The following is a 13,869-nucleotide window of genomic DNA, read 5'->3' on the forward strand; positions in this document are numbered from 1 at the left end:
AACTAAACTTGTGTAAAAACAAATAATAAATGAAACAACCCCACTGCTCCAGCAACTGAACAACCCCTAGCAGGAGGAGGAGGAGCATCCACCTGGAGGGAGACAGTTGAAGGGAGGTGGCAGGACAGCTTAGTGAAGTAGGAGGGGATTGGTGCAGAGTGGCATAGGAATGCAGGTGGGGGTAGCAGGACAGAGGGGAGTCTGCAGAATAGACATGGACAGACTGAGAAATCTCTGCATATGACTGGCGAGTTACTTTACTGATATATTTCTACCACTAATCAGAAATAATTCATTTTAGGTTGTTTACTGAAGCATGAACAAAACCTGAATCAGGAAACCCATGGTCTGGAAGAAAACATCTAATATTGACTGTACTCGAGCCTCCTCATATTATACTGTAATATGTCATAACTCCATCCATCCTGCCTTGAACAGGGCAATCACAACAGGCCTTTAGAGGGTTAGAATAAAGTTGGCCTAGACTAGTTTGCAAAGTTATCACAGACTGATCCTTTCAAAATCTCAATACTCAACATCCTCATCGGTTCCTTCACTCACACTAGTTTTTGGTTCTGTCTTTACAGCAACTATCATGTTTATGCTAACAAGTGTACTAATGCAATGGAGAACTGAAGACACTAATTGGTACTTGCAGGAGACAGATTCAAGGCCAGTATGTGCCAAATCTACATAGTCTTGTTTTAGTAATCTATCAGTATATTGTGAATAAAACAGTGGAAAACATTTATCTCTCTTCCTTGCTTGGTAGATTTGCCTGGGAATACACAAAAGAGCCTTTCCAAAAACAGTAGAGATCATTGCTAGGTCTTCCTCCAAACTGGTTTTTGCAAAGTTATATAAATGATGATGTAATAACATTTCAAACGATCCCCCACCTGGCAATACTAGCCCAACATTCTGAAATGACACAGGAATTGGTATAGCCATATTTGCAGAGCTTTTGGTCCATGCACCAACTTTCATATCATGCTGGGATTTTGCCTCCACTTGACCTAAACACATATTACCTATATTCATGCAGTTACAAGATGTGCTTAAATTCGTTACACCGTCTTCAACAGTACATTTGGGAACGCCCTTTCCTTCTTTGTTAGCGCAATGCAATACAATTGCTGGTTCAGTCCTTTGTAGATGGCTATCCTCTGCCGGGTCATTCTGGCACCTGCTACAATACAGGCTTTGTTCTCGTGCTAACACACTTCTGTTTGGTAAGCAACCGCATGGATTATTTGTTGGCGGTTTCCAAGTTGCATCTAATGGCTGAAACAAGTTATTGAGCATCATAAAAGAACCATGAAAAGATGAAGCAAGCTGCTCAGTTAGACCTTTAACGGGCCCACAAAACACAAGACTATGTGGCTTGAAGGCCGATGAACCATTTAGAATCAGCTGTACATATTTGTTGCACCCAATAAGAAGTGGTTTGCAACTTGTTGCTAGAAAAGTGTCAGTTAGAAGAACATCACTGAGCGGTTTGGACAGTGGTGACGCTCCAGTAATCATGCACAGAACATCAATTTCTTCTGATGTTAAGCAGTCTACTATAGATACCCCGCTCAGTTTTGCATAAAAAAGCACAATTTTGTGTTGCTTAACACTTGATAATATTAGCTTAATTTGTTTTTTCTGCAATTGCTGTAATATATGTTCAGTCCTTTCCAGTATGTATTGCTGTGAAACCTGAAGCTGAATACCTGAGGAGACAACAAATCCTATGTCAGATGCAGACAGAGACTGGTGGATCTGCTCGGTCACAATTAGTGCATGCAGTTCTCCCTCTGCTGGACAATACACAGAAAACGGATGGCGAAGTACCAAACCAGGTAATATCCTGGAATTATCTACCGGTAGTCCTGGAACTTCGGTGTGCAGTTCACTGAAGCATTTGCTGACTAAACTGACCACATCATGAACCGTACCAATGTCTAGTAAACAGCTATACAAATAATCACAGGCCAGTTTACTAACAAATATCCGGTTGTTACATCCAATTCTTCCACAGAAATATGCATCTAATGTTTTCTGTATAGAGGTTCTACACAAAGTAATATCCCCTTTTATATTCGAAAAAACGGAGAGAAATTGGGGAGAGAGGTCTTTAGTTATGATGGGCTCGAGAACTCGGGTCTGGAAGGTCAACAGCATATTGCTTATTCTTCTTAACATATGACCTTGCCTTTGATATGGCATTTTCCTTGCTGAGTTCCCAGATAAAAGCAGACCTTCATTTCTATCAGTTGTCGCCTGGAGCTCTCGGAGGACTGCACACAGCAGTAGAACAAAGGATTTTACACCATCACCAGTAATACTGTAATGCCTGGAGGCAGAGTTCACGATCATTCTACAGGGAAAAAAGAAATAAATCATGCATACAGTATGCTACATGGTCAGATCATTTATTTATATAGTAAATGCACATGAATCAGTGGCCGCTCCAGAGGTGGGGCTGCCCCACAGTCCAAAATTCAACCAAGGGAGCCTCATCTGAGTTCAGAATGAGTTCCCGACAGTCGTGATCCCAAACGCCAGAATGCCTGCGAGGGAGGAGCCCAATAGCGCCCCTTTCAGGCTTGCTTCGATTGCCAAAAGGTTCTATTCACCCTCTATGGGGGTCGTGAACCGCCATGAGAGAGAACAGACACTGTGCATTGGGATCCGGCTGGCAGTAATGTTGGCATGTGATATATTGGCATGGCATTCTGACCGCCAGGATCCAGACTGTCAGCATATTACCTACATTCTGCATCACCTACTGCCACCCCAAACACTGCCAAACATCGCCAGCCAGGACTCCCTGGCATTTGGTGTGGGGTGGCTTTGCTGGGGACTTGCCTAGTGTTGGTAGAAGGGTATGTGAATGGGGATATTATTCTTGGCAAACTTAAGAGCGTCTTACCTTTGTTCTGCAATTAAACAACTACCACAGTGATGTGGGTGCTTTAAGGCCTGATTCAGACTGCGAACAAACGCAGCCTAGTGAACAGGTGAACGCCACCCAAATCCCCTCACTGTCATGCGATGGGATGTGTACTGCCCACACATCCCCTTGTATGAGGCCGCAAGAAGGAGAAATCATTTGTTGGCCGCTCACCATCAAATGAGTTCTTCTGCCTTTGTAAAGAAAAGTCAGCTTGGACTGGGATTTCTAGCGCCCTCTATCCGCTGAATTCGGGGTAGGTGCTGACGTCAGCCATCTGCCCCAAGCAGGCATCGACACACCTGCATCTGCAGGGCTGCACCCAGAGTTTTTGTGAGCATGCCCATAAACCGCGCCACTTGTCTACAGCCTGCACATAGCTCAAACTGACATGCTATTAACATGTTCTGTACAGTGTCTTGTCTGTAGCGGGTGCACACGGGACTCTGAGTCCCAGGGTGGACCACACTGCAACCATTTTGGTAATACTTGCCCTCCTGAGTCCAGCGGCACTGCAGAAATCACCAGAAAAAATGGCACGGCGGCCATATTTCCAGCGATGTGCACATGCACAGTGAAGTGGAGTGTAATGTAATTAAAGATTTGTATGCAGGGTTGAAAACAATTTTTTGGGTATTTGTGTTTTTGACAATTCACCATAATTTAACAAATAACCTGCCTCGCCCCCAAGAACTTTCCACAAGTTATACTGATTTATTTCCACTCTAAGGAGAACAGAAATTAGTGGCATCCTAACCTGGAAGCTGACAACTCTACATGATGTGCAAGAATTCATCATATGTCCATCTCTTATGATTGTGACATAGTAATCACATCTGTGATATAAGGAGTGTGTAAGTTTGCACTCTTTAATGGTTGTGTTTGGATATTAAAATGATTTTACAAGTAACTTTTTTTTTATTTTGGGTCACTGAGGTCTTTTAAACCAGTGGTCCTCAACCTAAAGCTGCCCATACACGGTCAGTTTAACGGATCCGTTTGGGACTTAAACAGCACACATCGGATTGGATCGCATGCACTGTGATCCGATACGATGTGTACCTAGTACAAAAAGTATGTGCAGCACATACTTTTTGTACCGTAATATGTGATGCGCGGGAGCGTGCATCGCATAGTACAGAACGGTTGCCGGCGAACGGCTCCGTGTATGGGCAGCTTAAGGCCTCAAGGACCTCCAACAGTGCACATTTTCCAGGTCTCCACACAAAATCACAGGTGAAATAATTAGCTCCACCTGTGATCTGTTAAAATCTGTCAGTGAATAATGAGTGCACCTGTGCACCTGCTGGGTGACCTAGAAAACGTGCACTGTTGGGGGTCCTTGAGCACCGAGGTTGAGAACCACTGCTTTAAACAGTGAATGAATGATATGTGAGTTTCTGAAGCTATTGGATATATTTTGATGTGCCCTATTTAATGAAACTGAAGTACAAATCATGGCAGATGGCCCCATTAACTAGCCCAGGATGTGGTAATGGATTCTGAGGGAAATTCCTTCCCCTTTCGCATGCTTATCAGAATTGAGCACTTTTATATGAACTTTTATGCTATTGCGATACTTTTATATCTTCTTGAGGAGACATGGTCACTTAGCAGAGACTCTGAAAGGAATTTGAACATTTGGAAACAATACATCAATTGATATTGTTGCCTTATTATACAATATATTCATTTAAGCTCCAATTTAAGAAGTTTCCTTTTTTTGGGGGGGGGGGGGGGGGATTAATTCTAGAGTGTTGGTGACAAGATCATTTTGTAGACTACACAAAAGACGACATTGCAAACGATGCCATATTGTCAACAACTTCCCTTGAACTCCAGGACAAATGACGTGCATACACACTAAACAATTTTACAAATGATATCGTTAGTGGCCACATGCCAGTAATATGCTGTTGTTGATGAGATTGTCGGATTGAGCCACACGTACAGACGACAGAGGACGTCTCTGACGATGTTACATCGTTTACGATATACAGATGGAGCCGCTCTCATATGCGTTTCAGAAGCTTAGGCGCCCCATTTGCTGCAATGGACGTGCGAGACGCTTGCGCATCCACGATGGTTGGCAATGTGGGGCGGTATGGATGGTGTAATGGTTAGCATTACTGCCTCACAGCACTGAGGTCATGGGTTCAATACCCACCATGGCCCTAACTGTGCAGAGTTTGTATATTCTCTCCATACTTGCGTGGGTTTCCTCCGGGTACTCCGGTTTCCTCCCACAATCCAAAAATATACTGGTAGGTTAATTGGCTCCCAAAAAATTAACCTTAGAATGTCTGTGTGTGCCTGTACATGTGGTAGGGTATATAGAATGTAAGCTCCACTGGGGCAGGGACTGATGTGAATGGTCAAATATTCTCTGTAAAGCGCTGCGGAATCTGTGTGCGCTATATAAGAAACTGCTAATAAATAAATAATAATGTGCCAGCAATAACAAGGCTGGCTCCATCTGTAGTGTGTACATATAACGATATAGGGTGTACAGGCTAACAAACATGAACATTTAGTTCTGACTGGTCCTTATTGTTTATATTGCTTTAAAAAAAAAAACAATCGGTACTTGTTTAGTTTCACGGCGGCAGCATGGCCGCCGGCTACTTCCGGGTTGTGCCCTCGGCAAACTATCAAAAATAATTGACTCCATGCCAACGTGGATAGTTCATACCCCACTTTCCACGTTGGCATGGAGTTGATTTTAGATAGCGTAGGGAGCCCCGAGCCCACAGCGTGGGTGAGCGAAGCGAGCCCCACAAGGGGACTCAGACGCATGGCCATGCTGCCACGAAACTAAACAAGTACCAAAAAATCTTGTCTAGCTTGTACACACCGTAACTATACATAATTTCAAATACTTTTCTATACCTTGCAACAGGGTGGTCCAATAAAAGGTACTCCAGTATTCTTCTTCCATCTTTGGTAATAAGAAGATCACCAGTGGATTTAATAAATAGAACTTGTCCTCCATCAGGTCCAAAACAGCGACAGACAATATTTTCCAAAGATTCAGCCACTTGCAGGATTTTATTGATGTCCAGCTCTTTTACATGCCCCTGCATTCTTTCTGCCTGTGATACAAAAAAACATTTAAGTGGGGGTATTCAAAGATGCATGATATTTCTGACAGACGGAAATATAAGAAATCAGTATTGAATCCAGGACTTCCCTCAGGCATTCAACTTTGTTTAAAGTCGAAACTGCAGCCGGTTTTGACTAATCGGCGGACAGTTTCACCGATCCACGTTTTCCGACTGTCGGAATCTATTCCGACAGTCCAGAAAATGGACCCAACATTGAATAGTTAGAATGACCGTTTGACTTAATCTTGCCAGAAGAGGTTGATATTTCCACCTGAAAATAAATTGGGAATTTAACCAGAAATAATTCTGTGATCTGAGCAGCGTGTAGAGGGCTCAGATCTGTGGACAACATATAGGGTAAATGGATCCTGCCATTTGTTCAGTGAAGGGTTCACATGAAGCAGAAAACTTGTCTGCTCATCAAATAACAGGATTTTCAAAGTATTTTGATACTTTGGTGGTAGGCACTCAATAATCAGCAATCAATTGGATTGGTATAGTAGTAGTAGTATAGTAATGAGCACTCCCCTGAGTGCTGCTCACATGATAAAAACAGTTGTTTAATTAAGTTAATTATAAATAATGGCAATGCCACATTTAATTACAATTACTGGCCCAAGTCACATGCAAAATACATTTTAAAATGGATTTAAATGTGCCCTGTTTTCACAAATGATAGGTGCAAAATGAGCATCTCTTCATAAATTGCACTTAAGCCCGATACGTCCGGCAGTAGCACACCGGCATTTGCCCATCACAGGTGCTTAGCTGCAGATAACGCGCAGCCACTCCTACCTTACGTAACGTAATAGCCAAGGGCACTGCTACCACGGACACGCGGGTTGCCATGGCAACCGCTGTGACCCACCGTAAATTGTCTCCTCCAGCGCCGGCTTCCTGTCTGGAGCGGTCCAGCTGCCTGTCTGTCTCTCCACGGTGAAGAAGCAGGAAGTGAGATCTCCCTTTGGCCGTTTGTTCATAAAGTTTGATTTAAAAAAAAAAAAAAAAAAGGGAGGAAAAAAGACTGCTGCAGCTGCACGAAAGGGAGACCTGAGAATCTGGGACTAGGGAGAGAGAGAAGATGTGTACACAGAGAGAGCGCCCTGCACAGAAAATCCATGTCTCTGTATATCCGCATGTATTGTACTTTGAGTTTAATTTAAAGGCCTTTTGTTTTGAGTTTAACTGAGCTTCTTGATAGTTTTCTAGCTGCAAACAAAATTTCTTATGACCAGTTACTTTTATAGCATGACATATTAAGCAGCGCTTTACACAGAATATTTTGACATTCACATCGGTCCCTGCACCAGTGGAGCTTACAATTTTAGTATGAGCACAATTTAGAATTGATCGCTAATGTGCAACTTCACAATCCATTCAATTATTGAATGACTGCACATGTGTACAGATCGTAGCAAGCATGCTCGAGCTCAAATCAAAAATAGTAAAAATATCTAATTCACAGTTTCCAGGGTCCTGTGGCGGGGAACGGGGGGGACGGCGGCAGTTGGGAGTCCCCGCTGCCACCAGCTTGTCAGCGTACGCATGCGCACAGCATCTATTCCCCACAGTCAAATGGGCAGTGTGGCCTCGCACTTGTGACTTGATTTGAAGACCACACACCCTAAGGTCCCACTGGAACCACCAATGAAAGTTGGGAGGTACGCTTCCGGACTATTTGTCTACAGCAAAAAGATAGACAACCATTAGGTCGATACCATTAGTTTGACAAGCAAAATGGTCGACATGCAAAAAGGTCGACACTCCCATTAGGTCGACAGACAAAAGGTCGACATGGGTTTTTCACTGTTTTTTTTTGAGCCGACATGTGCCGACGGGTGGTATTTCATGCCCTACCATCCACTAGGGCGAGAATAAAATAGTGTGCCCGAAGCATTGCGATCGATGCGAGGGGCTGCGGTTCACTTCAAACTGTGTCCATGTCGACATTTGGGTAAAAAACAGTGAAAAAACCCATGTCGACCTTTTGACTGTCGACCTAGACATGGTCAGCATAATGCTTGTCGACCTTTTCGCATGTCGACATTTTTGCTTGTCTATCTATTTGCGGTTCAGGGAGGTATGTGTGCGATGTCAGTTCTGGCCTCGAATCTCAATCAGCCTTGTCACTGTCGCAGACTTGTGGAAGGGGCAGACTAACATTTGCAGAGACTGAGCTATTATTTTGATTGTTAGTGAACTGTGTATGGATGTGTGACAGGATAGCAGATAACTACATTTTCGCAATTTACTTGAAGATTTGCATAGGAGGGGAGGGGTCACTCTGTCTGGGAGGCAGCTAACTATTCGCAGTCATCTGCAACTTTGCAGGAGAATGCTCAGGACTGAATCAGGCTCTATATTCCCTACCATGTGTGAGTGTAAATGTTGTTGGTGAGCCAAATACCTACCAGTATATTTTTGGAGCATTGGAGGAAGCCAAAGTACCTAGATGAAACCCACAAAAGTACAGAATTTACAAATCCACACAGTTAGGGCCATGGTTAAAATGGAGCCCATGACCTCAGTGCTGTGAGGCTGGTAATACCAGCAGATGAGCAGCTTTGAATAGTGCTGCGCTATGCAAAGCCGTCCTCTCCCCGCTGATGGCGCCGGGCAGGGGGAAAGCAGCTCAGTGTGTATGCACTGAGCAGCTTTCCCCCCAGCTATGATCGCGATCATCACTGTCCATACACGCTGGGCATAGTCGCCCAGTGTGTATGGACCTTCAGTCAGTTTGGAAAAAGCTAGTTCACGTAGGAGTTTTGTTGTACAGTATGTAAAGATGATTGTGTGGCGTTATCTGTACTGTTCTCTATGCTACTCTTACTTCTTTCCTATATAATGGAGCTGCATTATGTTAACCAGCATTACGTATTATTAATTAATTTACAGTTTCTTAGTGCAGCAAATTCCGTTGCATGGATTACTTAGCTTGCCACAGGCAAACCCCAAAACAATCCAGTTTTGGTAAGTTGCTTAGGGGCCCATTTATCAAACTATATTTGCGGCTAAATCCCCTGCTGCGTTCCCCCCCTGCAGTGTCGCCGGCCGCATCCCCCATAGGTTTCTATGGGGGATGCGAAGCTGCCAGATGTATTAACATCGGGCAGCCCGGCATCGCAGCCCTGGGCTAACCCCATTCTTATATGGCGATAGCCCATTGTAGCCTATGGCTTGAGCAGGGCAGTGCGGTAAGAGGGGCAGCGCATAACCGCGCATGCGCTGACCTCCCGACTTCCGGGTTAGGGCTTCGCAGGGACGGGCTCCTATCGGAGCCCTGTCCCTGCGCCCTTAAAAATGATACATTGCCCCTATATGATCGCATTTTACAATGCGATCCTGGGCGGTAATATTCCGCCCAGATCGCATTGTAAAATGTGATCTTGATAAATGCGCCCCTTAATGTTAGGCAGAGTTACTGGACCTCTAACATTTGAGGCAGTTTTGGCAAATATGATGAAATTAGAAATTCTGCTTGTGTTACGTGTATTATTGAAGAACAAAATGTATTACTCAATGCTTTAACTAAATACTGCGACGGCTTCACAGTGACTTCCTATTGGAGGACCAATCTGCCAATCACCAGCAGTAAGGCAGTCCCATTGGAAGGTGTTCCCTCCCTCCGGGACTGCCATAGTGTGGCCAGCGATAGCACCCCTCCTTTGACGAAGAAGGAGCCGCTAGTCTCAAGTGCAGTGCTTATTATCAGTATAGCGGTCTCACGTCTCATCTTCCAATTACTTTTACTATTCAATGTTCCAAATTACTTGATTACAAATGTCTGATGTCAGGCTCCTTACTTACACACATCAGATGAGTTTTGCAAATACTGTATATTAAAGTCAAGTTTCAGATCTGTAGGTACAGTGCAAAAGTAATTTTATATTAATATCTCTTGTGTGTATATATATATATATATATATATTTGGCTACACCTGTCACTCGAAATGTGTGAGTGTGTCTATAACACTGAGTGAAGCCTCTGACTCACATGACTGACTCACATGAGAGAGAACCATTCCAGTGAGCCTACAGTGCAAGACACCCTCTGCCTCCCCATGCTGCCCCCGGCAAAGACATTGGCACTCCACAGCCACCAGGTGAGCAGCAGCGCCTCTGCCGCCGCCCCCCCCCGCGATTCGCCGCAAACCCCCCCTCCCGCGATTCACGGCACGCAAAACCCCCCGCGACCCCACCTCCCACGATTCGCGGAACCCACACCCCCCCCATCGCGATTCGCGGCACGGCCCCCCCTGGGATCCCCCCCCCCCACGATTCACGCCACCCCCATCCCCCCCCCCACAATTCGTGCACCCCCTCGAGATTCGAGGCGACACCCCCTCCCGTGATTCGCGGCAAACCCCCCCCCCGCAACCCCCCTCCCGCGATTCGCGGCATCCCCCCGCGCAATTCCCGCAGTTTGCAGCCCCCCCTCCCGCAATTCACGCCACCCCTGCATTTCACCCCCCCCCCACGATTCGTGCCACCCCCGCAACCCCCCTCCCGCAATTCACTGACCCCCACAACCCCCCTCCCGCAATTTGTGGACCCCCGCACCTTTCACAGGACATTTCACGTACCCCCGTGAGAATGGGAGATCCTGTACCGCCACAAGCAGGTGCCGCCCCTAGGTGGGAAATCTGGCCCTGGCTGCCGCGCTGCAGGTTCCCCCACTGCCAGAAAAGTCCCCATGGTCCTCTGCACCAGCACCACAACTTTTATCAATGTCTTGCCCACATACCACTATTATACAGCTTCCTGCACCTTTTTAGAGGGGGGGGGGGGGTGCCCTAGGGGTACTGACCGCCAAACACCCCCCAGTCCTATAACTCCCTACTGTGCAGCACTGTGCTGGACCCCACCCCCCTTGCCAGCTTCAGATATTACTTATAGTACACCCCCCCCCCCCCAACACACACCTGTAGTAACTTCTGAACTGTGCTAGTGTGTCTCTCTGTCAGGAGACACTTGTGCACATTCCCACAGCCAGAGCCCAGGCACGGATAAGCGCAGTCATTCCTCCCTCCCTGCGGCCAGGGCTTAGCTGACTCTCTTCAACAGAACTCCGACTCGCTAATTCCCCGCCTCCTTCCTTGAATTGTCAATGTGGACACTTACCGGAGAATGATGCAGCATTCAAGCAGGTGCCGGATGGTCTCCTGACAGTCAGTAGATTGGCTAAATTAAATCTTTTGTCCAAGACTGTTCAAGGGAAATCTTAATATAATTCTTAAGATCACAGATCGTTCTAGTGTGTGGGCACCTTCACTCTGATTGTATACCCTAATTGCAAACAATCAGATTGCATAGCATCAAATCGGCTGATTCCAACTGAATTGTGAGATGAGTGACCTATTAAGAAATTCATTCATCCATCCAATTTATTTGGCTTTAACACTATGGGGAGTATTCAATGTGGGACAATATTTCCGACAGTCAGCACTTTTTGTGGACAAGAGCAGGTCGAATTAACATGTGACCTACTCAATCTTTCCGACCCTTGGATTTTTTCTGATATACAGAAAACTTGGATTGGTGAATTCACTTTTTTTTTTGTTAAAAACTGCCTCAGATTCTACAATTTAGCAGTCATTTGGACAATGCAGATTCCACTTTTAACAAAGTAAAACCTGCATGGGCAAACATGCATCCAAAAATCGCTGCATTGAATATGTTGTATTGATATTTCCAACTGTCAGAAATATCAGCACTAGAACAGAGTAATTTTAAAAGGTTATGACAGTCGAATGATATTCAGCTAAAAATCAGTCCCTTGTTGGGCAAAACCATGTTACAATATACAAGAATGTAATGCTTTATGTAAGCAACTACATGCTGTAACATCAGCTGATCTGGGTCTTTTAAGGTGCCCATACATGGTGCATTTTGCGGGTGTGATGCGCGCTCTCGTGCACATCGACTTGCGCAGTTCAAAAAGTATGTGCTGCACATACTTTTTGAACTAGCTTTGCATCGAATCTCACGCAAATCGCATTTGATGCGATGTAGTCGAAAACACATCCAATTATTGTACCGTGTATGGGTATCTTTACTTAAGTTGCCGTTTTACAGTGATTACTGAAACTGATTTTATTGGCTCCCAGCCAATGTTAAATCAATTGCAAAAACACACAAACGTATTATACAGTATATATTGCAATATAGAATGAAGAACAGCGCCATCTAGTGCAAAGTGACATATATAAAAAGTGAGCTGTGCAAAAATAACATTTGAAAGACTTAACTTAGATTTTGTTAGATCTTCAGACTGGAGCTGCATTTAGACAAAACTTTGAGACTCAAGGTGTGTACACACTGTGCAATTACCTTGTGATCTGATATGGATCTGATCAGGATCAAATCGCATGGCAAGCAAAACGCATTTGATTTTGACTATATAGTACAGATCTGTAGTATATAGTCTTGCCTGCAGAGTCTATTTTTCTGTTTAATTTCCACTAAATGATCAGGAAAGAATCGGCATCAAATGCAGCTGAAAAATGCTTGATTTCGATTTTAATCGATTTCCATTTGATTATGAATATATAGTCAAAATCAAATAGAAAGTTAGTCAGAATAGGACAGTGTGTACACTACAATACACAACTCTCTTACTTTTGAAGGATTCAGTATTGAATCCCGGCGGTCGGGATCCCGGCGTTCAGAATCCCGACCGCCGAAATGCCGACAAGGGGGGGACGTGGATCGCCCCCCCTTGCGGGCTCGCTGCGCTCGCCACGCAGCGGGCCCGGTGCCTCGCTACGCTCGGCACACTACTTTATTCTCCCTCCAGGGGTGTCGTGGACACCCCAGGAGGGAGAAAGTGTAGGCATTTCGGCGGTCGGGATTTCGGCATCGGGATTCTGAACGCCGGGATCCCGACCGCCGGGATCTTAACTGCATCCCCTTTTGAAGGGTAAGTGGCTCAAGTTGTCACTGGAGACTTGGGTCTGTAGCAAATTCACCGTGGCTTCTCAACTCCCATGGCGCAGGAGTCAGGAGGACTGTTTCCCATGCTGTTTAGCCCCACCCCTGTATTAGAGCCCCATCCATCTTCCTCTACTTAGAGCCCCATCCATCTTCCTCTACTTACACAGCCCAGATGCTGTTGGGCCTGTTCTGATAACTTTTTATTGTATGAGGGGGTAGGGGAGGACCGAGGCATGCTCCACCCCCTCTTAATTTAGCTGCATGTTTTTTCATGGTTGCAGCATGGTGCCCTATGATAAAAGAGGTAGTGATTGTGCACCAAACTTCTCTTTGTGCTCTTGAAACAAACTTCCTATATGGCTGTAGAAATTAGAGATTGCACAGAAATTCTAACATTACTAAAGGTGGCTTCCTCTGGTGCTGTGCAGGATTTCAGCGGCTAACTGACACCGATACCCCCCCCCTCCCGCGAGATCAGTGGCAGACAGAGTCCCTGTGAACGAAGCTGCTTCTGCCTTCTGCTGACGCTCCCTCCCTCCAGCCTGTGTGTGCTGAGCTCTCCCCCCCCCCCACATGACAGCAGGACAATGCCACACAAGTTCCTGTGACAGCAGCCACTGGTAAGTGTTCTGCTCTTTTCCATGAGCAGCTGGCTGCTGGATGTGTCCCCTCGCTGATGAAAAGGAGACCCTGAGCAATATGATTGCTGGCGCTATATTGCAAGCAATATAGCGCCAGCAATCATATAGCCCCGTGTGTACACACCATAAGAAAGCCTGCTTAGTAGTCCCCGCCGGCGTGAAGGCAGCAGGGAGGTGACAGAGACCCCCCCGCACACCACATCACAGGTATCGCAGGGTCTGCGTTACCGCACCGCGATGCCAGCAGCAT

The 13,869-nt window shown here is 45.6% G+C and overlaps 1 protein-coding gene across 2 annotated transcripts; it reads right to left on the reverse strand.

Moving 5' to 3' along the window:
• Nucleotides 1-291: 291 nt before the first annotated feature.
• BBS10 (Bardet-Biedl syndrome 10) lies at nucleotides 292-7,067 on the reverse strand. 2 transcript variants are annotated; one of them, XM_083182584.1, is made up of 3 exons: nucleotides 6,914-7,067; nucleotides 5,831-6,033; nucleotides 292-2,365 (listed from the first exon to the last, which is right to left on the reverse strand). In XM_083182584.1, exons 2-3 carry the CDS (start codon nucleotides 6,022-6,024, stop codon nucleotides 526-528), a joined length of 2,034 nt encoding a protein of 677 aa, XP_083038710.1. In that variant the 5' UTR covers nucleotides 6,025-6,033; nucleotides 6,914-7,067; the 3' UTR covers nucleotides 292-525. The 2 variants fall into 2 exon arrangements, with proteins under 2 accessions (XP_083038710.1, XP_083038709.1); XM_083182583.1 differs by having other exon boundaries at nucleotides 6,841-6,976.
• Nucleotides 7,068-13,869: the final 6,802 nt, after the last annotated feature.

This window comes from Crinia signifera, chromosome 4 (assembly GCF_055691185.1).
Source record: "Crinia signifera chromosome 4, ASM5569118v1, whole genome shotgun sequence".
In the NCBI taxonomy this organism is placed as follows: Eukaryota; Metazoa; Chordata; class Amphibia; order Anura; family Myobatrachidae; genus Crinia; species Crinia signifera.